General features: G+C 48.3%; 1 protein-coding gene across 1 annotated transcript in view; it reads left to right on the plus strand.

Annotated features, from left to right (window-relative positions):
* The window catches only part of aopep (aminopeptidase O (putative)), a 56,914-nt gene that overhangs the window by 19,810 nt on the left and 11,973 nt on the right, over positions 1-25,131 (plus strand). The window contains exons 11-13 of the mRNA XM_062516128.1: positions 5,238-5,300; positions 5,873-5,962; positions 21,331-21,447. Coding sequence (XP_062372112.1) covers positions 5,238-5,300; positions 5,873-5,962; positions 21,331-21,447 — 270 coding nt within the window. The remainder of the gene's footprint in view (positions 1-5,237; positions 5,301-5,872; positions 5,963-21,330; positions 21,448-25,131) is intronic.

Consider the following 25,131-nt stretch of genomic DNA (forward strand, 5'->3'; position numbering starts at 1 on the left):
AGCATGGGTGTGAATACTTACTATACCCACTGTATATTTGCACCACAAAAACGTTGTCCAGCTGTCAGTAGCGCGCAGTGATAGGAATCGCGAAAAATAAGTAAGTGATAACGAGGTTTGAATTTTTCCTGGACAACGTTTTTGTGGTGCAAATATATCACTCGGTTGAACGCATATGGTTTTGAGAAGAAAAACACTTTACTTTCGTGACCCCAGAAACTTGCCGGACTACTTTCTTCAGCATCAAAAACGATCTAAAACCGGCTGGATCTCGGCTCACAGGACGCTGTCGGGGGTAAGTCAGTGCTGATGCACTACGTTGCTGACAGGGAACCCATACAACTTTGTGTCTTAAAATCCGAACTATCCCTTTAAGGTAGGGATTAAAGTTGAAAGTTTCTTTAAAAAGTGGGGATGAAAAATACTTCAAATCAACTATGCGATATAATGATGCAATTCAAATACCTATAGCAGTCAATCACTGCTGAATAAGTATTAAAAGCTGTTCACAATCTTACAATGAGTATTTAAAAAATTTTTTACATTGCTACAATGAGTATTCTAAAATGTTTTATGTTGCTACAATGTTCCTTACTTCCTAACATGCAAAAATAAATAAATAATGAAAGGGATGTTTTTTTCACACCAGCAACTCAGCCATGTGCACATGCATGTCCGGCTAATGGCGTCCCAAGAGCCCTATCTTCAAACAGGCGCTCAGCGCACCACCTAAACGCAGTGCGTGGCCACGGGAGTCGTAAAGCGGGGGGCACGGGGGGCACGGGGGGCACGGGGCCCCCTGGTCCAGCAGTATACCGACTGCGTAATGCCTTTATAATTGTGTCAATATGACGCCAGGCTTTGACGTGCATTAGCCCCGCTGCCTTTGAAAAGTTTTCAGATGACATTTACATATGTTTTTTGCTGCCTGTAAATGGTTCGGCTCGGTATTAAAATGTATCTTAAATCAGACGTTTTCCCCCAGAAATACTGCCAACCTGTATTCAATTAGTGTAAGAGCGGATGCTTTCCCGCTATGGAGTGATTTACACGTAAATATTTGAAGTCTTGACTAATTATGGCTATGTGCTACAAAGGGAACCTGACATGAAATATTAGCGAACGTTGCTGTCGAGTTGAAATACTAGAGAATATTGGCATAAATCTCCAGGCATTAACCCTGCAATATATTTGCTGTGATGTGGTTGATCATGAGGTGGAAATGTGTTGGTGACGGTTTCTCTACTGAGATAGGAGAGAATGCTCACTTTAGAGCCACAAGAGACTTGGGATTTATTAGGTCTTTAGCTGTTGGGAAGAGCACTTTAGAATGCAGGAGAGACAGAGGTACTTAAGCCACCAGTGGCCAGCCCCAAAACACGACCTGATTTTGCATTAGAACGGACACATGATTTATACAGGCGCAAGATGGTTTAGATTTATAGATGGTATCAGAGTGCAGGTTTATGAATTCCAGAACTTTTCCTATTGTGCAGACTGCTGCCGGACTGTAAATTCCCTGTCAAAAGCGTTTTGTCAGAGAAGCGGGATAAATTAGACAAATATGAGGGTGCGTTTGGTCAGGGACTCAGCATTTCTCCGCCCGCCGAATGGGACGCGGGCGTCGTATTTCAAGGGCAGGATTCAACAGTCCGACGCGGAGAGATTTACTTTCAGGTGATATTCTTTACAATCTGGCCATCCTACGGCCCCACCTCTCTCAGTCTGCCCGGCGGAATGGGAGAAAACAGAACAGAGAAGGGGCCCCAGGGACAAAGCAGAGAGGAGCAACACAGGAGTGACTGACAGTGATTTACCGGAGAGACTTTGGGAGAAAAACATTTACTCAGATGTACAAATTCAAGTCAGATATTTTCTTTTCCATACCCCCCCCCCCCCCCCCTTAAAATTAGAAATGTATGTGAAATAAGATGCTCCATGCGTCATCCAATTGAAACAGCGAAATCAGGTGCTTCGCAGCTGTAACAACGGCAGACTATTTAAAATACTTTTTTTTTTTTTTTTTTATCGGTGTGCTCCAGTTGTTTTTCTTCTACAGAAACTTGTTCATTCATCTCTGGCAAAATTGGATGTAGGGAATCTGAGCAGAAATTAGAGTTAGTCAGGTCCACACATGAATTCTGAAGTTGTCTCAGACCTTTATGAACGTGTGAACTTTATAAATCTGTGTGTTCGTTCTGTAGTCTAAGGTCACATATCTTCTTGTCAGTTGAATCAGTAGGAGGAGTTAAATTGGAAGGGACAGCCATTGTTTGTTTCTTACACATGGAATGTCATGTCCGACTAGACAGAGCTGGATCTACCCTCCTGTAAATAACATTATTCGCATGTTAGGAGATGTCTGTCTGTGGCATTCAAATGATTCAAATGGTTGAAATTGCTGGAACTAATTAAACTAATTGTTAAATTGTTGGAATAATTTCCCGTTTCCAGTCTCCATTTCCAATTTGAAAAAGACAAAAAGTTCAGAGCTGTCTGCACAGAGTCTGCTGGTGTCAGGTCGCTGCATGTAAAGAAACTGCCGGAAGTCATTCTCCAGTAAATTAGCGGTGCACATATTTATCTGTGCACTCAAACATTAACTCCCTTATCTCAACGTTTTTTCCTAACACGTGAAAGTGCACTCGGATGCTCCTCAAAACAAGCACTAGCAGGAAATGGTTGGTTCGTAATAACAAACAATAACCACACTCACCGCGCCAAGGTCAAACAAGATGAGAACACAATATTTTTTTGTTTTTGGTCCCGGCTATTTTGGAACAGCATGTGAAATAAGTCAGTGGGTTTATTTGGGGGGGTTTCCACTTAATACAGAGTCAAGAGTCACTGTGGCAAAGCGCCGTGTCAGATTCTGTGTCTAAAAGTGTGAGTGTGCACTGGCGTGACACTGTGTGTGTGTGTGTGTGTGTGTGTGTGTGTGTGTACCTTGGGAGTCTGTCAAGTTGGTGTGCTTCCGTGTGCTCTGACAAGTGTAAGAATGTGTGGGGTGTGTGATGTGGATGTGGCTGTCTGGTGCTGTGATGAGTGTGAGATAAAAAAAAACAATTGTGTGTGTGTGTGTGTGTGTGTGTGTGTGTGTGTGTGTGTGTGTGTGTGTTCGTGAGAGAGTGAGAGGGAGGTGGTCTGAAGGAGTAATAGTGTCTGCTGTTGCAGTTTTGAAAGAATGCTGTCTGTGTGTGACAGTGTATATTAGCGAGTGAATGTATGTGATTTGTGTCAAAATGAGAGAACTAAAGAGCGGGTGTGGTTGTGTGTGTGTGCATGCGTGTGTGTGTGTGCGTGTGTGTGTGTGTGTGTGCGTGTGTGTGTGTGTGTGTGTGTGCGTGTGTGTGTGTGTGCGTGTATGTGTGTGTGTGTGTGTGTGTGTGTGTGTGTGTGTGTGTGTGTGTGTGTGTGTGTGCGCATGTGTGTGTGTAGTTGCAGGACTCAACGACAGTCCTCCGTAGGCTGTGTCCGAGCCCTCTCAGGGAACACAAAAGCCTCGCTATGCTGAGAAAGAGGCGTGCGCGATCTGAGGCTGTAAAACAGCTATGTGTGGTATCCCGCGCAGACAATAGCCGTTTACTGCCTGAGCGCACGACCCGGTATAAGACTCCCCTTCCTGCAGGATCCACTCTCTACCCCCCTCCCTCCTCCTCTCTCTCTCTCTCTCGCTCTCTCTCTCCCTCTCTCTCTTCCTCTGTGTCCCCCACTCCATCTCGCCTTAACTCAAGTATGCACAAACACACGCCTGCAAGTCAAATCCCAAGAAAAACACTCACACAGACTGCGGTAGCCTCGGGAAGCGAGCGAGACTGAGGGTAAACACTTTTATTGGGGAGGGGAGGGGAGGGGGGGGGGGGGGGGTGATTTACATACTCTGCCTGGACGCTCTGTGAGCATCACGGGATGAGTGTGGGGCTTACGAGGTACGTCTAGGGTGTGTGTGTGTGTGTGTGTGAGAGAGAGAGTGTGTGTGTCTGCGAAAGCTGTCAGAAGCGATGCCAGCACATGTGGATTTTTCGGCGCGCCACCGAGAAAGTTGTCACTTTGGAGCTGGACTTGTTTGATTGTCGCGGTCAGCAAACGGATCCTATTGTCCTTTTTGAGAATGTAAGTGTGTGTGTGTGCACTGCTCTCCCATTCTGTCTTTTCCCTTCCTCTCTTTCTCTCTCTCTCCCTCTCTTTCTCTCCCTTTCTCCCTCCTCTCTCTCTCCCTCTCTAACCCCTCCCCTGGCTCTCTCTCTGGGAGTGTGCAGTGTTTGATTACAGTGTGGCTGGCTCCACGCTCTGCCCTTCTCTCTCCAGTCAGAGCAGACGCACAGCACAGCACAGCACAGCACAGCACAGCACAGCACAGCACAGCACAGCACAGCACAGCACAGCACAGCACAGCACAGCACAGCATAGGACGGCACAGGACAGCATAGGACAGCACAGGACAGGACAGCACAGGACAGCTGCAAGGCTGCTACTGCCTGGACTAAAGGATCCGGCTACCGGGACAGAGGAATCTGAACTCCCCCCCCTCTCCTCCTCTCTTCTCTTCTCTTCTCTTCCCCTCCTGTTTTCTTTAACTCTGTCCATCTGCTTTCTCTTTTAGAGCCTCTGCTTTCTGTTTCTCTTCCACACGCTCACTTTGTCATTCTGTTCGAGCAACTCTCTCTCATTCTTTACTTTCTCTCTCTCTCACTCATTCCTTACTCTCTCTCTCTCTCTCTCTCTCTCTCTGTCTGTCTGTGCTATGAAGAAGTGGCTGTTGTTGTGACTCAGAGGTTAAGAGCCAGGTTGGATGGGAGCTTTAATAAGGTTAAGTGCTGTGAGAGAGAGAGGTGGGAATTGAAGTAGAAAGCCAGAGGAAGGATCGAGGAAGAGAGAGAGAGAGAGAGTGAGTGTGTGTGTTTGTGTGCGTTTGAGAGAGCGAAAGAGAGAGAGAGAGAGAGAGAGAGAGAGAAAGTGAGAGCGAAAGGAAGAGAGAGGGTGTGCGTGAGAAAGAGTGGAGCGGGGAGGGCGAGCGAGCGCGGCAGTGTGCAGAGGAAGCGGGAGCGAGCGAGCGAACGAGCAACTCTCTCTTTCGTCAAGGAGCCTCTGTCACCGCTGTCCTGCACTCCTCTTTTTTTCTCTCCTCCCTTTCTCCATCTGTCAAAGGACTGATCTCTCTCTCTCTGACCCTCCCTCCCTTCCTCTCTCTCTCTCTCTCTCTCTACTTGTCCACTCCTCTCGCTGTCCTGCCTCAGTGGCTGACGGAGGAAAGTGCTGCCTGGATTCAGTCGCCGCTGGTCGCAGAAGTCCAACAGGAGGTAATTATGCAGATGGTATCTCCATCACACACACACACACACACACACACACTCTCTCACAAATGTGTATTTATAGACCTAAAGACATGGGTGACTTGGAATGGGAAATCAGTGACGTCTGAGGTTGGCGTTCCGATGTCGATGCGTTCGTGTTTGCCTTTGTGCCGACTGTTTGACCACGAGAGTAGCGCTGGAAAACTTGACCTTTACGGTGCGTGTGCTCTTGACGTCGGGCATGAGCGGCTCCAGCTTTTATGGGCGCTCTCTCATGTGAGCGAGAGGGAGAGATACTGACAGAACGACAGAAAGAGAGAAAAGGAAAGAGAGAAAGAAAGAGGGAGAAAGAAAGCGAGAAAGTCAGGCCAAAGGCAAACACGTATCAGTCATCTCTAGTGTAGTCGTTCAACAATTTCCGTCATTAGTTATAACCATTTCTAAACCAGGCTCTGTTCTGTATCTCTCCCTCCCTCCCTCCCTCCTTCCCTTTTTCTTTCTCTCTCTCCTCTCCTGTTACTCCTGTCCTCCCTCCATCCCCCCTCCTCTCCTCTATCCTCTCCTCTCTCCTCTCCCAGGTCACAAAATGGATTCACTTCAGTCGTGGCCATGGAAAGGGCACCAAGCGGAAGAGAGGGGATCCCTCTCTGAAGGTGAACTTCAAAGAGGTGAGTGCGCTTTATATAGCCGGCACTCTCGCTGCTCACGTACGCCTTTTCCGCGACCAACGGCGGCTCCACTCCGGGGCCCCAACTGTTGCTCTGTTGCTCTGCTTCACCTCCCCCGTGTGACTGCCTGTGGACTTGCTCTCGCTGTGTGTGGATATGGGGGATACTATTTAGAGTTGTGGATATGGGGGATACTATTTAGGGTCGTTGTGTTTGGTTGAAAGATGGCTCCGGCGGTGTTGCATTTGCCTTTTTTTCTTTTTTTTTTTATGTAGAGGCAATTTGGTCATTGTGTTTTTCGAGTAGCTCCTAAGAGCTTCAAGTGGTCTACTTGTGGTTTAAATTCAATTGATGTGTCTCCGGATAGTGATTTAGTACTTGTTGCCGGTACAATTTGTTTTGCTCATACTATTTGTATTGTTGGTCTTGAAAAAAGTCTGTGGAAAAAATTAAGTCTGTATTCAGTTCGGCTATGCAAATTCAGTTTCATATACAGGATTATTGATGTAGTAGAGTCATTTTCAGAGCAATAAAATATGCATGAGTCCCATTGACCTGCATGTGTATTACCAAGATGGATGACTAATCTGAACCATTTTGCTGAATCATATTCACATCCCTTTAAAGTGTGAGTCTTTTTTTTTTTTTTGTGGAGGTAGCTGTCTGGTTTGCCTTAGTGTTTTTTTACTGTCTGATGTGGCCGCTTTGCCGGTAAGTGAGCGGGGAATAGGGGGGACCTTGGCTGTGGGTGGTGTCTCTCCGTCTTCCGCTGGTAGGACCTGCTTTTATTGGAACAGTGATCCATTATGTCTTATTAAAAGCAAAAAGGTTAACACGTTTCAGAGTGGCCAGTGTCTGCACTTCAGACGAGGCCTTGGTCCGACAGGGGGGGGGGGGGGGGGGGGGGGGGATTTGGGGAGGGGGGTCTCGTGAAATAAGGGGCCAATTACAGTCCAGTCGGATATGCACAATGGAGCGGGAAGGAGAGAGAATGAGATGGAGGAGTGCATGTGTGTGTGTGAGTGCGTGTGTGTATGTGTGTGTGTGTGAGTGTGGAGGGAGTGGAGGAGGGGGGGGCGGTGCAAGTGATTGAAGTCGTGCCATAAAAGCTACCCTGAAAGGAAACACTAAATGACCCCCCCTTGCCTCCACCGCACTCACTCACTCCCTCACTCACACTCTCTCTCACACAAACACACACACTCTCTCTCTCTCTCTCTCTCTCTCTCCTCGCTCTCTCTCTCGCACTTTCCCTCTCACTCACACACACACACACACACACACACACACACACACACACACAGACTGGTGTAGGGCCTCTGCACTGAACATTACCATGTTAGTCTGTATAACAGCCCTCATCCCCCCCTCAAACACACACTTTTCCCTCCTCCTGCCCACCCCCCCCCCTTCCCCTCCCTCCTTGTTCAGTGCAGGTCCAGGTGTATTTTATATTACTCATTGACGTTAACTTCAAACAGCGGTGGGCCCATCCTCCCCGCCCCGGCTCGTAAATCTGCTGCAGCCTCCCCTGGAGCTCGTAAACGCGGGGCAGCCGTGGACGAGGCCGCCCCTGTCCGTCAAGCAGGCCGGCCGTCTGGCAGCCCCAGACCCAGTGCCAGGCCCCTCCGCAGCCCCGGCCCCGTACACCTTAGAGGGCCCAATCTCATCAAAGATAATTGGAGCTGGTGGGAGGGATGAGGCAGTGCAGGGTGGAGAGGGTGGGTGGGTGGGTGGATGGGTGGAGAGTGGTGGTGGTTGGCTTGGGTGACGCCAGGCATCTCCTTGCCAACCGTAACCGAAGGTGGCGAAGAGTGCCAGTAAACGTGTGATAAGTTCGGAAAAAAAGGAGGCACAAAGAAAAGTTTTGTGGCTGGAAGGGGGAAAAAAAGACAAACGTGTCCCATTTCATTAGTCCTTTTTCCCTCTCTCTCTTTTCTCCACGCCTGGCGTGCCGGTGCTTCCCGGCGGAGAGGGTGATGAAGGCGCGTCTGTGTGATATTATCCACGCTTTCGTGATAATGAGATTTATACTCCAGACTGACCCAGACCGTGCTACAGTTCAGGCCGGCGGTTTTTAGGATATTACTTTTTAGTGCCCCTTAATGTAAAATCAGCAAAAGCCCCCTCAATAGCCCCCAGTGTTCATTCATCTCAACGCGGGGCTTGTTTTCAGGGCAAGGAGCTAATCAAGGTTTTAAAAAGTTAAACAGCCAAGGGGGCAATTGATGTGGGGTGAGAGGAGGGGGGTGAAAGGGGGCAGGTTTTTTTCCACATTGGCTTTGGGATTGTGTGGTCTGAAGGATTGTACCAAACGCGCAAGGGCTGGGAGATGAGAAAGCCTCGGCGAGTGTAAAAGAGTATCATGTGTTTAACATGTGATCTGCGCACACACACTCGTGCACACACACGCACACACACACAACTCCGACTCTGAGGTTCTCACGCATTCCACAAGCCCCGATTCCAAAGAATCCGCACGCAATTGCTTCTTCTGCCTCGTCTCCGTCGGAAAACTGTTCCCATTCCACGATTTCCAGTATTCTGTGTGTGTACAGTATGCGTGTGTGTGTGTGTGTGTGTGTGCGTGCACGTCTGGGCTTATTGTTGTTGACGTGCGGGTGTCTGATTTCAGGCGCTCCCCGTGTCGTTCCTCCGTCCGTCTGGGTGGAAATGCCGAGGAAGGCCCGTGTTTGTGCATGTGGTTTGGCGTGGCCCGCCAAGCTTCCATCACTCTCATCCCCGGGATGAACTTGTTTACTTGCATAAGCGTGGCGCTGTCGTATTGTTTGGGAATGACCGCTCCCGCTCATCGATCTGGCCTCTCGCTCCTATTCCCATGTCATCGGCTCTCCCCGCGCCGGGCCGTTGTCACCGTACGCCTGCCGGGCAGCTCGCTCTTTGATCGATGGACAGTGCGGGATTTCGATGGAGTCAGGACCCTTCCTTGATACAGAAATATATGTCAGGTGCCCAAACAGTGCGTCATTACCCGGAAGAGCGGCATAAAGAGTCCATAAGTGACCGGGTATTTATGATGGACAGCAAAAAAAAAAAAAAGTGATTGTGCTGGCCTGGCCTATAAAGGGAAAAAAATTCTGCCGGTTGTTTTTGGCAGACTTGGAGCCGAGCTCCAGAGGGGTTAGCTGGACACATAAAAGAGGAGAGGCACACACACAAAGGACTAAGTAAAATAAGCCTGCGCACAAAAGCAAAACTATTATTATGCTTTGCTGTGTTCTTTAGTTACTAGGGGTGATCTACAGTAGTGATGGGGGCAGTGTGACCCCATCGGTTTTTCGGCCCAGAAAGCTCCCCGCCGGCATCGGTCTCTCTCTCTCTCTCTCTCTCTCTCTCTCTCTCTCTCTCTCTCTCTCTGTTTTCTCCGTTGAGATGATTAGAGGTGAAAATGTTGTGCTAAATACAGACACAACAAAAGTCCAAAGCATTTGCTCTTCAGGGGACGAGTTATTGTTTACTACACATCTTGTGTGTCTACGGGAGTTTGATTGTGTGTGTGTGTGTGTGTGTGTGTGGTTGGGGGGGTTAGCGATCTGGCACGGGTCGGGTCTGAGTCAGTGTGGCTAATCCGCAGTCCGTGTCGAATGGAGGAGGAGCACAAGAAGGCCAGGGCTGTCGTGAGCAACAAATGTTGGAGAGGCTTCGCCACGGAGTCATGTGCTTTTTATTACACACACACACAGATGCACGCACAAACATGGACACACACACACACACACACACACACACACACACAGACACAGACACACACGCAGACACACACACACACACACACACAGGCTACGTAAGAGAGGATTACTGCATTCCTGAGATCAGAAACTTTGGGTTCTCAGGCAGTCACTCAGCTTAGAGAGACGTCTACATTTACCAGCATCAGCTCTGGCTTGTCCACCGTTTGGCCATGGTTGGAAACGTGGGAAAACCGAGGGAAAAAGCTCAATTGCTCAACAAAAAGCCAGGTGTTTAAAGTATACTCAAGAGGGCAATACTTTTTGTAAAAAAAAAATCCAAGTGACGTATACTATATAGATGTGCGTATACTGAAGTATTTTAAGTGCGATGACACCTGATATGACACCTGATTGCTAATTATGATCCTGATTGATCTTTGCCGGATCAAAACCAGTTCCGAGCCAGATTAGGGCCAGGTCAAGATTCCACGAGCCACTCTCCTGTCAGCCTCACTTACAGTAGAGTCAGTCTGTGAGAAACCAAACCAAACCAAACTTCACAGTCTGTGCACACACACCCTGGTGCAAAGCCTTCAACAGCGCTCTCATGGAGCGTGTTTTCTTTGTATGCTAGCCTGACACCACTTAGCACCTCATCGAGGTACATGTGACTTTAGCCTCCCTCCCTCGCCTGGCGTTTTGGCGCGCTCCAGCATCGCGCAGTGGAATTTTTTTTTAATGAAAGAGAGGGAGAGAGAGAGAGAGAGAAGGAGAGAGAGAGAGAGGGAGAAGGGTTGAAAGCTGCTTTCAGCACTAGTGTTTTCCTCAGAAAAAAAATAGACAGAAAGAAAAAAAAAAACCCATCTCATTTAAAAAAAAAAAAAAAGAAAAAGCAGCTGTGTTGCCTTTCCAGGCGCACATGGAAAAAGCATCTGACAAGAAAAGCGCAAACAGAAGCGTTGCTTAACCAATTTCATATGTCTCCGCTCTGCACTCCCAGTCTCGCCACAGAGCACTCCGGTGCAAATTTACTTGCACTTGGCTCACAAACAGGCCGAGCATTTTGAATGGGGTTTCACTTTTAATATTCATTCAAGAAGTCGTCGTTTTTTTTTTAATGTTTTTTTTTTGCCGGAGAGGTATGTCGGTCGGTCGGTCGCCGTGGTAATCCAATGACGACGTGGCAGTGGTCTGCTCTTAAGTCGTCTGATTTGCATACTGTTGCTAACCGCAGGTCCCTCCGGGACTAAACGAGGGCTGCCTTACTCGAGCGCCTGGTTTTATTGCCGAAGTGATGTCATCCCGTCGGGAAGCTCGAGCCGCGCGGTTTTTTTTTTTGCGACGCGATCTCACGGCCAGCGCGGCGTTGGTGACCTTTACGGCGGCGGGTTAGCGCGCTATATTTTGAGCATGACATCATGGTGCGTGCGTGGCCATGATGTCAGTTCAAGTCCACGTCATGGCACAGTCGAAGCCCGGGGAGAGAGGTTGGGGAGGGGGGCAAAGAGGGTAGTGGATTGCAGTCGCCACACTGGTGCCACTCTGGATGCCCATAAAGTACCCCAGCAGCTGTTGCACAGAACGCCTAATAAAGGAGGAGAATGCCACACGGCAAGACCGGTTTAGGCACGTCTGGCGGTGGTTGCTGTTGGTTACTGGCTGCGTGGTCATTTTTTGGGGGCGTTGTCTCATTTGGCTTTGGTTGTGTTCATATCCAGGTGCTGGCATTTTGGTGCCTTGGTTATGTTTGAAATGAAAACAACACTCTAAAAAAGAAGGGAGGTAAGCAAGTCTGAGAGCTTCCTTTCACGTGTGCTCATGCTCAGGAGTGATGTAAGCTATGGATGCCATGCATTGGAAGGCTAACGTCAACATAAATCACCATCAGCCCCACCTCTTTGTAGTTTTATTTATGTTGCCGGTTATTATATGGGCTTCATCCTCTCCTGTCTTCCGAGCGACAGCTGAAATTAGAAGTGAGAGATCTGTAGATGTGAAAGATCTCATAATCGTCGATAGCAGCCACAGCAGTATGGCAGATTTACTGCGCGGAACATCACCTATGACCACCTGCCCGAGGGTCTCAATAAAAGAAGAGCTGAATAACCACCCTGGCCTCTCATGATCAATTTTTCACTTAGCCAGGTGCTGCACACTAGGGCTTTCTTATTGATTCCCTATCTGGCCCAGGAGCAGTGGTGGTCTCTTAGAACGGCGGCCATTTTGACTAACTGCGAGCAGTGTTGCCTCCAAAAGACACATCATTAGAAAAGACACACTCATACTTAGCAAACAAAAGGGAAAGAAAAGTAAACGGAAATGTTACAAATTGACCACAAAACACTATTTATAACTCTTGACGTTAACGTCTTTTAACTTGCCCTAATTTGTCTTTGCTTTCACTTTTGCTTCATTTTTTTTCTTTCTTCCTTTCTTTTTTCCTTCCCTTTGTTTTTGAATTCACTGGTGTGCTAGTTTATTCTGGGCCTGACAGAAGGCAGTGTTTTTATACAGTGCTCTACTTGTGTGTCAGGTCGTTCTCTCGGTTCCTTGCAGTGCAGCTTACTCCAGCCAGGTTCCTCCAAATGGATGAAGAACCGCATGCTTGTGGCACCCGTTCCCGGAATCACTTTGAAAAGTACATTTGAATTTTTTTATTTGTATTTGTGTTGGACGGCAGGCAGAAACAGATGGCAGGGTGCTTGAGCGAGCCGGCGGTGGAATAAACACGAGGTCTGTCCGTCGGGCGGCGGTGGGCGGCTCTGCCTCTTGGCTCCGGCCTCGGAAAGTCGACGGCTTTTAGTACCTGGAAGAACGGGGAGCCAGATTTTACCGAGAAGCGCCGCACCTTTCCACGAGGGCTGGAGAGCAGGCCGTTTTTTCAGGGCCAGGACCAGGCTCTCCCCATGTCTTCCTTTAAGCGCAGCTGTCCGCCAGACACCACAATGAGTGAATAGGCCCCAGAAGCTCTAGAGCGATATCTCATAAAATATGGTCGAAAAATGTGACTTCTGCCTCTGATTTTAAGGGGGTTTGTTGGGGAACCTCCTTGAAAAAGACTTCAGGTTAGCACACAGAGAGGGTTTTTTTGAAAAGGTCTGCCGTTCATTGTTTGAGCTTTTGCCGTCTGTGTTTTTCCATCACCATAAGTGGCGGAAGGGGCTGCTTGCGTGCAACCGTGAGTGAGTGAGTGAGCGAGCGAGTGAGTGAGTGGGCCGGGCAGGGCCTTAAAGTGGCATGCGTCTGAAAGCTTGGGGGCCCACCGTTATCTGGTCCCGCTCCGTTGCCGTGCTCTGGGTTCGCTCAGACAGGCGTAATCTAGGGGGATGCCAGGAGTTCAAAAAAGACACCACACACACACACACACACACACACACACACACACACACAGACTGAGTGGAGACCTGTGGCTCATCCTCTGGCCTTGTCCAAACAGAGGGATTGGGTTTCACTTCCCATCAGCCACCAGGGCATGGCCAGGTGGCAGCTCTCACTCCATCTCTCCTACCCTTCTCTCTCTCCCTCCCTCTCCCCCTCCCTCCATCTCTCTTTCTCTTCTCATCCCCCCCTCACTCTCTCCATCTCCCTCTGTTCTCTTTCCCTCTCTCTCCCTCTTTATCCCCCCATCCCTACCCCTTGAACATGCAGGCAGGGATGAACCTCGGCTGACTGTCTAGCTCAGGCAGATGATATCACATTTGGATATGTTTACATGTCCTCTGCCCCCATCCCTCCAAAAGTTAATCTGGGTCAAACACGCACACTAGCTACGCCTGAAAGCAGACACTCCCGTGTGTGTGTGTGTGTGTGTGTGTGTGTCGGGGGGCGCCCCGTGCCAGACCGTGCCAACTCTCACATGTGGCTCCCGTCGTCACCACCGCCGCCGCTCGTACTTTTCCACATACTCCGAGCTGAGCGCGCAGACACGACAGTCTTTTTAATGCCGGCGGCAGCGCCTTTGATCATATTTATCCAAGTCAACAAATAACGCGTCGAAGAAAAGACTCGGTCATCGCACAAAAGCTTGTGATAAAAAATGGATGGCCGAGCTTTTGTTTATGAGCTCAGCAGGACTTTTTTTTTGTGTGTGTGCACATATTCTGTGAGTTATGATTTTACCCCAACACCAGGAGCTCTTTGTGTATCAGTTAATTTGTCCCTTAAGTACGTAGATATGGCTGCCTCCATTAGCTGCGGATGTTTCAGGGAAACATTATCATAATGACTCGCCAGGAAGGCTGTGCCATTGTTTTTTTTTTTCTTTCTTCAATGCGGCTCCTTGATTTTATGTGTAACTTCCCTCAAGAGGGAGGAATCAGCAAAGAGGGCGGAAGAGTGGCCTTTAAAGTGAAGTGACATTTTTAAAGCCCGCATGGTCGTTGGCGAGAGTTCAATAGTCCACACGTTGTAGCTGTGTATTCTGTAAACAGGCCTGGGATTAAAAAGGGGAGCTGCTTTGCTATTAGCGCTGAAGTGTTTGGTCACTCGCCGACAGGAGTAAGAAAGAAAGAGAGGGAGAGGGAGAGGGAGAAGGGGAGAGAGAGAGGGATAGAGGGATAGAGAGAGTAGAAGAGGGAAAGAGAACAGCAATGAACCACCACTCTCTCCTCTCCTCTCCAACTCTGTCTTTTGTCACAGCTGACCGACAATTTGATGTTGCCCTTCAAATGAAAGAAAAATCGGCTAAAAGGTGCTGTGAACGTGTCTACCCTCTATAGGACCATTTTTCTCCGATGAGACACGGAACTATTTTAGGGCCATTTTGAGGTAGCTTCCAGGAGTCTTCAGTGGCGTTCATGGGAAATCAGTGTCTCACATCTTAATCCAAACGTGAAAACAACGGAGAGAAACATCGCGGCCAACATCTCCGAAGGCGATTAAATGTCGCACGTTAGTGGGAAATAATGAACTTCAAAGGTGACTTCAAGGCCACCAAAACAAGCCGGCGGATTGAAGCGGTGGCCCGTAGAGTAGCCGCTTTGTCCCCGGCGGTGGCGCGGTCGCGTCGGAGGACAGGCGCTGTTTTCCCAGCTGCTTCGCTTTTCGGCAGGGTGGCCTCCTGATTAGCCTGTCATAACCTGCTTTAAGAGCCGCCAGCTGTGAAGTGAGCCACTCTCATCAGAAGGCTAAGCTCCCCTCGGCCCAGCCCAGCCCCAGAGTTTATCTGTGGGAGAGGGGGGGGGGGGGGGGGACGCAGGAGGCTGGGCAGGGGGAGCGAAAATGGATGGGGGGTGGGATTGGGACACACACACACTTTGCCAAGCTATATATGGACATTTCAGGGGAGATCATTTACGTTACCGTCCGTCGGAACTGCGAGCCCCAGCCACGGCTCGCCTCGGAGGATTGGATTGGGAAATGTGCGAAGAGCTCATGTGGAGACATGAAAACAGGCCATGTGTGGAACAGTCTCAGGTGGTTATGACTTGCATGAGGAGGTCGTTGATTAGCGTTTAAGATGCTCTGAACCTACAGGCTGTTCAAAAATCATGAGACCGATAGATAGACCTCCATTTTCTGACATCTGCAATGACTGGCAGAAAATAGCAAATGATAAACTTCATAGTCAGATAAGCTGACCACAATACTGGTGTGCAAACCAAAGGATAACTTGTTTATACGTTAGTAATGAAACTATAATTCACTCCATCGATGTCACATGTAACTGCCACATGTGCCCAAAGAATGGTCTGTGGAAAGTAGTGTGAAAGTAGTCACCTGCACTCTTCTCTATGAGCTAGTGAGTTTGGGTTTGGGTTGAGTTGTTTTTGGCTGCAAGTGAGTTATGGTTTGCATGGGCGAAAGGGTGTTGTGTTTGCACTGTGTATGTCTGTATGTGTGGGTTAAGACAACTTGTGGCCTACAAGTCACGAGTTGTCTTTGCCCACTGCTGGGAATTCCTGGGAAGTATGACGGCAGTATCTTTCTTTTGCTGTGTACCATCCAGGAGGACACGACCTCTCTTTGTCGAGTCCTCTCTCAGTCTGTGCCCCCCCCCTCCCTTCACAAGGAGAAGATAATGTTTTGAAAACACGGCGGATCTATTTCGCTCGGTGACGTTTTTATCGACTGTCGTCTGGAGCCACCGTTTGAAAAAGCGCTGGCCTCGGTTCGCTCTCTGGTCTTGGGTCAGAATCAGAGACAGACACAGGGAGATAGTTAGCCTACCTGTGAGCGAGAGAGAGAGAGAGAGAGAGAGAGAGAAAGAAAGAAAGAAAGAAAGAAAAAAAGAAAAGGAGAGAGGGAGGGGGAAAGAGGCATCAATTCTCCAGGGGAATTTTTTTTGTGCCGAGCCAATTGCACGAACCTCAGACAATAACGCAGCATGTTTATCTGAGAATAACTAATGTGCCCAAATGGAATGTAAAGTGCGGGGTAATTCTATTATACCCCTAGTCTGAGTTTCCATCCCAGTAATGGCCCGCTCTTTCTTCCGATCTTACTGATTTTAAGCACATATTTTTTTCATAAAAGGAATATGAAGCAGAGCCTCACCGAACAGTAAAATGACTCACTAAAATGGCTTCTCTCCGCCGCTACACTTTTAGAAGCTCTAAGTGAAGTGAGCAATTTTAAGTATTTTGTTTCATGCTCAACCACCAGCACCAGAAACATAAGATGTTGAATTCTCAAGATGGCCGTAAATTGGTGCCAGGAACTTTCCGACTGTACATGTGACATCAAGCTGGTAAATGGTGAACCTGCCAGTGCCAGACTGCTAGCACTAATTTTCATTGACGGTTCTTTTCCTTCAGGACATTTTCCACGAATAGCACTCACATGCGACTAGACAAATCCCAATAAAAAGTCTGTTTTAGATTTCATTCGAGAACGTTCCTGAAAAAGTTACACAGCACGCTGTACAGTGTAGCCTGTTAGCGACAAACAGGATTTGGCGGGCTCAAATGCTTGAATCACTACGCATCAGCACTATTTTTCATTTCCGTGAGAGCTTTTCTGGTGAGTGCGTCCTTCCCAAACAAACACACGCTGATTGCGCCCGGCTCGGGTTACTAATTTCGGTAGGCCCGTTCAGTGACGTTGCCATAGAAATATGGGAACAATCGCAGAATATGACAGCTCCCTCTGTGGCGCTTCTCGAGTTCGTACTGTTCTTTGACAGAACCGCGCCTCAGTCTGACTACTGAGCTCACCACACCGTGAAAAGCCATTGTGTAGTCAGCAGGTCTGCCAGGCACGTATAGACTGTTCAAAAAAGGTGTTTTTTTCCCCTTGTAAAAAGGAGTGTGGCTAAATTTGTACATAAATAAACGCCGGAAAAGGGCCTGACCATTGTAACGACAAATAAAGACTGGTGCTGTCATTTCCCATTATCAGCAATGGAAATACTACAAGGGTGGCACTGCAGAGGGGAGAGAGGGGGGGAGAGAGAGAGAGAGAGCACATTGATTCGGATCTTGGCCAAACATTTTCTTTTCATAATGGTCTATTTGTTTTACTTGATCATCCATGGCAAGAGTAAATAGAGACATTCATTAAAAAGGGGGGGGGGCAGTGTGAATGTGTGTATAGAGTCTATACTGGACGTTTTACATACAAACATATAGACACACACACACACACACACATATACACACACACACACACACACACACACACACACACACACACACACACACACAGAGCGCCTTATGAACAGCGGAGGGGAAAACATCAACATTGGGCCATTGGGGTGATTTTCCTATGTTTGCTCAACATATTACTGGCTTCCTATGTTATTGTACTCCCAACTGTCACTCAATTAGCCGCGACCCTTGAGAAAAGAGTGTCAGAATGCGGCAGCATTGTTCTGGGGGGCGCACAGTCGCACACCCATGGCTGGGAACAGCGCGCTCGGCGGGGATGAGCTCAGGGGTCGGCCGTGGGGTTCACGAGTTCAGCCGGATAGGGTAGCACATGTCTCCTGTCATCTCCGCACGCCGTCTTTCTTTCTCTCCGTCTTTCATTCTCTCCATCTTTCTCTCTTTCTTTCTTTCTTTCTTCTCTAAAGCCCCCCAGGGCCTGTCTTATGTAGTGTCACATGAAGGATTTGGTAGTCGTGTGTGTGTGTGTGTGTGTGTGTGTGTGTGTTTGTGTGTGTGTGTGTGGGATATGTGGGGTTTAGGGTTGAGGGGGACAGTGTCCATTGTCAGTGATAGTATTTTGGGGTTAAAGGAAGGGGGGGAGGTGAGCATAACTCCTGATCTGAGTTTCCTCCCTGTTTCCCTCTCTCACCCGTCTCTCTCCTCTCCTCTCCTCACCGCCAGGCCAGCCGAGGCCTACTTCTGCGGATCACATATGGCCATCCCATCACCGCGGCAGTTATACGGCTATCTCAGCGTCTGACTTTTATTGGGAGCTACAAAGAGTATGTAAAATATTCCTGCAGTTTCTCCAGGCCAAGTGGCCCGGGCTGAGGTTCCTTAGAGGTAACCCGATCAGACTCAGGGTTAGCTCATGATTATGATGATGGTTTCATCTCAGAGAGAGAGAGATTAGCTTGTTGGACAGGAATAAAGATGAAGGGTTTTTTTTTTTGTAATTACCAGGCTGTGTGGGTGGTATATGGATCACTGAATACAGATGGTTATTGGTGGCCTATGAGTTCATTTGAGGTGAATTTTTACATTCATGGACAGTTATGGGCGCACCCTGTTAAGCCCTGCCATGGCAGTGGGTGAATGTGGGGCTTTGTTAAATTAGGACTCGAACTTGATTTACCAAGGTGCGCCTGCACCTGCTGTTTTCTGTGCTGCGGTCTCGCTGTCTGTCTGTCTTCGTGGAAAGGTGTGCAACTTTCTCCCTGCTCCCTATTGGATTACATAGCTGCAACCCTATTGGGCCATCACCGCTTGGCCAGCGTCCAGCTCACAAATTACCTCATTGCAACCCCCGCTATGCATTTATATGTCGCTTAATTTATTTGTTATTTTCCTGATTCTTTCTTGGCACGAGGATCGGGGATGAGATTTAGACTGCATGTGGCCGGCGTTTCGTTTTTTTATTTTTTTTTTCGAAGGCAATGGCATTACGCGTAGCGCTCCCCTTTTTCCCCGATTTTATTACAGGCCGTTTCCCCAGTAATGATACCGAGAGGTCTGCCTCGCACATTTCCTGCAGGCCACATCTGGTGTGCCTCCGAGCGCCGACCAATATGGCCCCCGGACCGGACCCGGCGCGGCGCGGCCCTTTTAGCGCTCAAATCTCTTTTAGGGCTGTTTGGGTTGAGGCCTGTCCAGCTGCTTCTGTTTGTGTTTCAGGTTTTTCTTTTGGGGGTTCGGGCAGTTCGACTCCCCCGGTGAAATAATTTCTCCTTTTAGTCGCAGGGACAAATATAGTGCCGTTTCTGGTTAAGGCTCGGCCTTTTCCTTCCCTTCTCACTCACTCACTCACTCGCTCTCTCCATTTCTCTCTCTCTTCCTCTCTCGCTTTCTCTCTCTCTCTCTCTCTCTCACACAAACACACAACCACACACACGCACACCGCACGCACACACAACCACTCAAACGGACACACACCAGCCATCTGTTCTGGTGAGAGACTGGAGACAGTACCCCCCTGACCATTTAAGGGCAGGATAGCGCACAGGATCTATGAAAAGAAAAAGGGGCCCTAAATGAAAAATGAGAAAAGCAGGGGAGATTAGGAGAGAGATATGGTGGAGTGTTATTATTTCTAAACAGAAGTGTGTGTGTGTGTGTGTGTGTGTGTGTGTGTGTGTGTGTGTGTGTGTGTGTGTGTGTGTGTGTGTGTGTGTGTGTGTGTGTGTGTGTGTGTGTGTGTGTGTGTGTGTGTGTGTGTGTGTGTGTGTGTGTGTGTGTGTGTGTGTGTGTGTGTGTGTGTGTGTGTGTGCGTGCGTGCGTGCGTGTGTGTGTGTGTGCACATGTGGTGTGTGTGGTGTGTCTGTGTCTCTTGTGTCTGTCTATCTGTGTTTAGGGAGAGGAAGTAAGAACGTGTGTGTGGTGTGTGTCTGTATCTTTGTGTGTACTGTATGTGTTTGGGGAGAGGAAGTAAGAATGATTATGTGTGTGTGTGTGTGTGTGTGTCTGTTTGTGTGTGCGGTCAGCAAATCATTAGCAACCAAAGTGATGTCACTGGTTGGAGCCAGCATAAAGAGAGGGATGAGGAGTGTGTGTGTGTGTGTGGGGGGGGGGGGTGTTGGCTGTGATGGAGGGCAGGCGGATGGACAGAGAAGAGAAAGGAAGAGAGAGAGAGAGAGAGAGAGTGGGAGGAGGAGGAGGAGGAGGAGGAGAGGGCTGTGCATCAGTAAGCCACAGATCCTGATGCAATAATGTGGTAATAATAGCAGCTGTGCCGGTGCCCATCTCCTCTTCTCATCGCTCTCCCCTATCCTCCCTTCCGGCGTCTCCCCGTCTCCACACACACACACACACACACACACACACACACACACACACACACACACACACACACACACACACACAGTGTTAGTGGAATGATGGGTGGCTTAGCTTAGTGGGACAAAGGATACACCCTTCTGTTAGTGCAGATGCGTGAGGTTTTCTCTGCTTTGGAAACACTCTCGAGTCTACTCTCAAAGCTACCACAGCACCCCGTCCACCACCAAGAACTCAAAGTGTTTCCAAAAAGGAAATTGCTTTTTGTATTTTGGGTCCTACTCCTCAAAGGGCTATGCTATCACAGTGTGCAGTGGATGCATTTGCGGCTAACAATACCACCAACTGCCCAGTGTTTTTCCGTTGTGTTACCAAACTTTCACAGCTCTTATAATGTGTCTACCACTAGTTGTGAAATACATTTAGTCAATGGCTGTGGCGTAATATTTTAGATCACACATGTAGCGTCTGTATCAGTGCAAGCTATCAGTAAAATTAAGACATTTAGTCGTTAAAGAGTTATTCAGTTAGAGATATCGCTGATGTGAAAGTTTGCAAACAAGCTCATAAAAAGAAAAGTGGTGTGTTCTTTCTGAGATCCACTCCTGAGCGCCAGTCATGCCCATTCTTGCATGCGTGGGAGATGTTGTCTTAGATTCCCAGATATCCCGGTGCCGTTCTCCCTGTGCTAATACTCCAGTGGGGAATGATCACAGTGTTGCCCAACAGCCTTTTTTATTCCTCAAACCTTTTTCCTTTTTAACGATCGTTAGGAGACCAGTCTCGCACTGCTCGCCTTAACAACACTCAAAAACACTTTTTTTGTATTTTAGGTGCAATTGTAGTCGTTTTGATAAGTTGTGTATCCTTTCTCCTTCAGAATAGAAATGGACACCTCCTAACAGTGGTACTATGTGGAAACCCCCAAAGCTGCTTAGTGCTTAATGGCTTTCCCAGTTTGATGGATCATTATGAAGTGTTCATCCCTATGTTCCAGACGAGGGGGTTTTCTCTCGTTTCAAGTCTTGTTTTGTAAAGGCGCGGCGCTCAAACAGAATTCCTGTAAATTGACGGATCGGTCCATTCAGTGCTGGACAGCCCATAATTATTTGTGCATTGTGATGACGAATTGAGAAGGGAGACGTGTTCAATTTGAAGTGTTCCATTTCAGTGGGTGGCTTTCAAGTGAAAATGTGTCTTGTGTATCTTGGTTTGTGTGTGTTGGATTGAGTGTGTTGCTTTCAGTCAAAGCACTCCTAACTCTTCACTCTTTCTCTCTCCCTCTCTGTGTGTGTGTGTGTGTGTGTGTGTGTTCCAGATGGGTCCGGAGCAGACCGTGTTGCTTTTGGAGATGCTGCTGGAGGAGGAGAAGATGAGTGCAGGTGTGCTGCAGACCCTGGAGAGAACCTACAACCTGAGGACACAGGACGCTGAGGTAACTAACCGGCCCACATCGCCCCTACACATAGCAACACCACGCATCAGTCACATGATACCCTGATGGTATTTCTGTGACGCCATTCAATGCTGATATTTAGTTCTATATCCTATTGTAGCCTACATAGCCCCTGGTAGATAGAAATAGATTGGTCTGAAATATTCATAGGATACCTGGGTACCACTCAGTGCAAGCACTGATGTCTACAGTGCAATGCTGAGGTAACCTACACCTCCCCTCTGGATGGAAAAATACCATAGATATTGATATTGAATCATGGGGCGGGAGTCGCAATATATCCTTTCTAATACGTTTCTATTCTTGTGGCCGCCTTATTATTCCATATACAGCATCGTATCAAATTCACCACACGGGACCTCTCCTCTCTTGAGGCCACCAGCCGTTCTCTACGGCGTCAGGGTTCCCAGAGTTGACTGCCTGACGGCAGGACTCAACAGATAATGACACGGAACACACACAAGGCCGTGTGTCTTGTCATTTCAACTTGTCAGCACAGGTTGGACAAGAGGCACAAAAGCCTGGTAGAAGCGTGGGCTCACGGGATGAAGCGTGCAGGTTTATGCCGAGGATGCTGTGTGGAGATTTTTTGGGGTTTTTCCACGTCTCCGGCTTGGCAAGGGCCGTGAAAGTTGATGAAAGGGTCAGCGATAACGTCAAAACAGTGTTGGTCCACACCTTGCCACACCTGGCTAGCGCCAGGTAGGGCTTAATTTGAACAAAGCTGGAAGTACTGGATGTCTCGCTGCAGTTACCAATTTCAGGCTCTGCCTCCCCTCCCAAAGAATGTATCCATCAGGCCATGCCAAGAATATTCTCTATTGCTCTATTCTTATCCACTCAAGGCTGAAACATTATCCTCTTTGGTGTTCCTCCATGAAAAGACCAAAGTCGTTTACAAATGTCACCTAGCGGGCCCACAGAACAAGTCCGTGTCATGGGAAAGTTATGTTTTCACAGTAGATTTCCATGCGCCGGACTGTAAATCTATCTGATAGTGCCCGGCAAGGCATATGTGCTTTGGCTCCCCGTCACGAATGAAGAAAAGAAAAAAGTTCCACAGTAGCCATTACAGTGGAGAAGTTTAGCCTGAAGGAGTGAAATCGGAGAGAGAAAGAGAGAGTGAAAGAGAGGGGAGAAACACACACACACACACACACACACACACACACACACACACACACACACACACACACACACACACACACACAGCCATTTTGTAAAGGATAAAGGATGCGACTGTATCTTATCAGGTCTAGCTCCAGCGGGTGCCCTCTGCACCTGTGTGGTCCTGCCCCTCCCCGCTGCCCCCTCCTGGGACCTGCCCAAAGGGGACGGAGCGCCAGAGAGGTGCCCGGGCCCCCTAGACAGGACAAAAGAGCAGATCCAGTATGCACTTTAAAGAGCCTATATAGTGGAGAACGAAATTCTAGAGCTCAGCACAGCGTTGTCGTGGAGTGGAAGGTCACGATTGTTACCGTAGTCACCAAAGACGGCGAAAGAAGAGAAAAGGAGGAGGAGGAGGAGGAGGAGGAGGAGGAGGAGGAGGAGGAGATGGGCCCCCAGGGCCTGATGAAGAGGCTGGTTTTCATAGCGGGCAGTGCCAGGGTAATAAGACGCTTGGCTCTGGGAGCAGCGTGTGGCAGTCATGCAGGTGTTGAAATACTTTTAAAGAGCTAGAGAGCTAGTCGGTATGGCAAACATTTGTGTCTAAAGTTACGTGCGTTTCACAGGAGTTCCTGGCAAAGGTTTTCAGGGGATTTTCTTTGTTTCATAAAAAAAAAAAAGAATTTGGTTATACTGTAGGCAGACAGACCTGCGATAGACTCAATGAATTCATTCAATTACTTCAATGAATTCCATTCATCCCCTTACAAGCAAAGTGAAATATGGTCTGAACATGACTTGCGGTGTTTTTTTATAGACTACGAATTAAAATGTTGTACCTGTTCAGGTACGCAGTGCAATATATCCTGCAAATGACGAGAGATTTCATTTCATCTTCCCTGCTGTGCACTGTTGCTGTGCGAGCAGGTGATGACAGAGAGCTTTCTGGAAGGATTTGCATACAGTCTACCCCCCGAGCGATGAAAGAGTATACGCATCGCCGTACTGCCGCCATCTTTTTTCGGATTCGCTCCAGAGGGGAAAGGAGGTCAGGGAGAGGAGCACAAAGATTGTTTGGCTGCGCGCCAGGACGGTGACGCTCCCGGTGTCTCGCTCTAATGCCGGCTAATAATGAAGCGCAGTCGCACTGATGGAAAGTAGAGGCAGAGCTGGGGATCGTCGGAGTTGTATATCTCAATCAGGACAGGGTAGATTATTGACTTTGCTCCCGATTGATTTAGCAACCGTAGGGGTGCACTTCATCTGTGTCTTTAGGCGGACACACTCCTACAGGGCTTGTGTGGGGACCAGAATGCCGTTACTGGGAAACTGGAAAACTGGGATTCCTCAGAAGGGAAATGGCAGAGCCACATATTCCTATTAGAGGCGTTTTATAGAGGGAATGTCCAAAGTTGTTATCAATATATCTTGCTCTGCAGAGGGTCGTGTTTATAAAGATATACTGTACATCACTTGTTGTAGGTTAGAGTGTGTGAAGGTCTGTGTGGCTTGACATGCTATGGAACTGATTGTATGCTTTGCTGGCGTACAATAAAGAACTATGCCTATGTAGTGAATAGTGAATGGCTGAATAGATATAGATATTTTTTCTCTACAACTCCTCACGCCAGAGGCTATGTGAAGTATGCATAACAGAAATCTATACCTTCTCCAACCACCCACCCACCCACCTCCCTCCTCACTTCCCCGTCTTCCCTTTCAACTTGCATGGCCACGGCTCCTGGTCTGGCTACGTTGAACGCCAGCAGCGAGCGTCCCCCCCCCCCCCCCACACACACACACGCTCTCTGGGGTGTGAGTGTGGAGCGTCGCGTTGCGATGCGGTGGTTAGCGCCAGCGTTAGCGTGCGAGCCACAGGGCCCTTTCATGTGAGCTCTCGTGTGATCTCGCCCTGCAGCCGGGGCTCCATTTGTCAGTCAAACACACAGGACACATTGTACCGCCGGCCATTTGCAATAGAGAGCAGGGAGAAAAGGCAAACACACACATACACACACACACACACTGCCATTTGGCGGGAAAAAGAGATGATTATAACCAAATGAAGGATGTTTTTAAAGGGGTCTGGACATAGGGAAGCATATACTGTAGATAGATAGATATATACTTATATATATACAGTATACTGTGTGTGTGCAGATGACAATAGGAGAGGAGTGAGTGATTAGGTGGATGTGCTGCTTGATCTTCTGGTTTTGTGGCTTTATGTGCAGTATGCTTTGTTGTGTGTGTGTGTGTGTGTGTGTGTTTTGTGTGTACATGCATGTGGAAGGCATAATAATGGGCAGAGTGTATGGGTGTGTTTGTGTGTGTGTGTGTGTGTGTGTGTGTGTGTGTGTGTGTGTGTGTTTGTGTCTGTGTTTCTGTGTGTGGATGTCTGTGTATGTACAGCTGCACCGTCCACATTGACTGGCACCCCTGGTAAACAAGAGTATAAGAGGCACATGTATTTAAATAAAGCAATCTTTTGCCGTTTAATTGTAGTTTCTCAAAGAAAACAACAAGGAAACATTCAAATTCGCAGGGAAGGACATT

The sequence above is a fragment of the Sardina pilchardus genome, chromosome 16 (genome assembly GCF_963854185.1).
Source record: "Sardina pilchardus chromosome 16, fSarPil1.1, whole genome shotgun sequence".
Lineage (NCBI taxonomy): Eukaryota > Metazoa > Chordata > Actinopteri > Clupeiformes > Clupeidae > Sardina > Sardina pilchardus.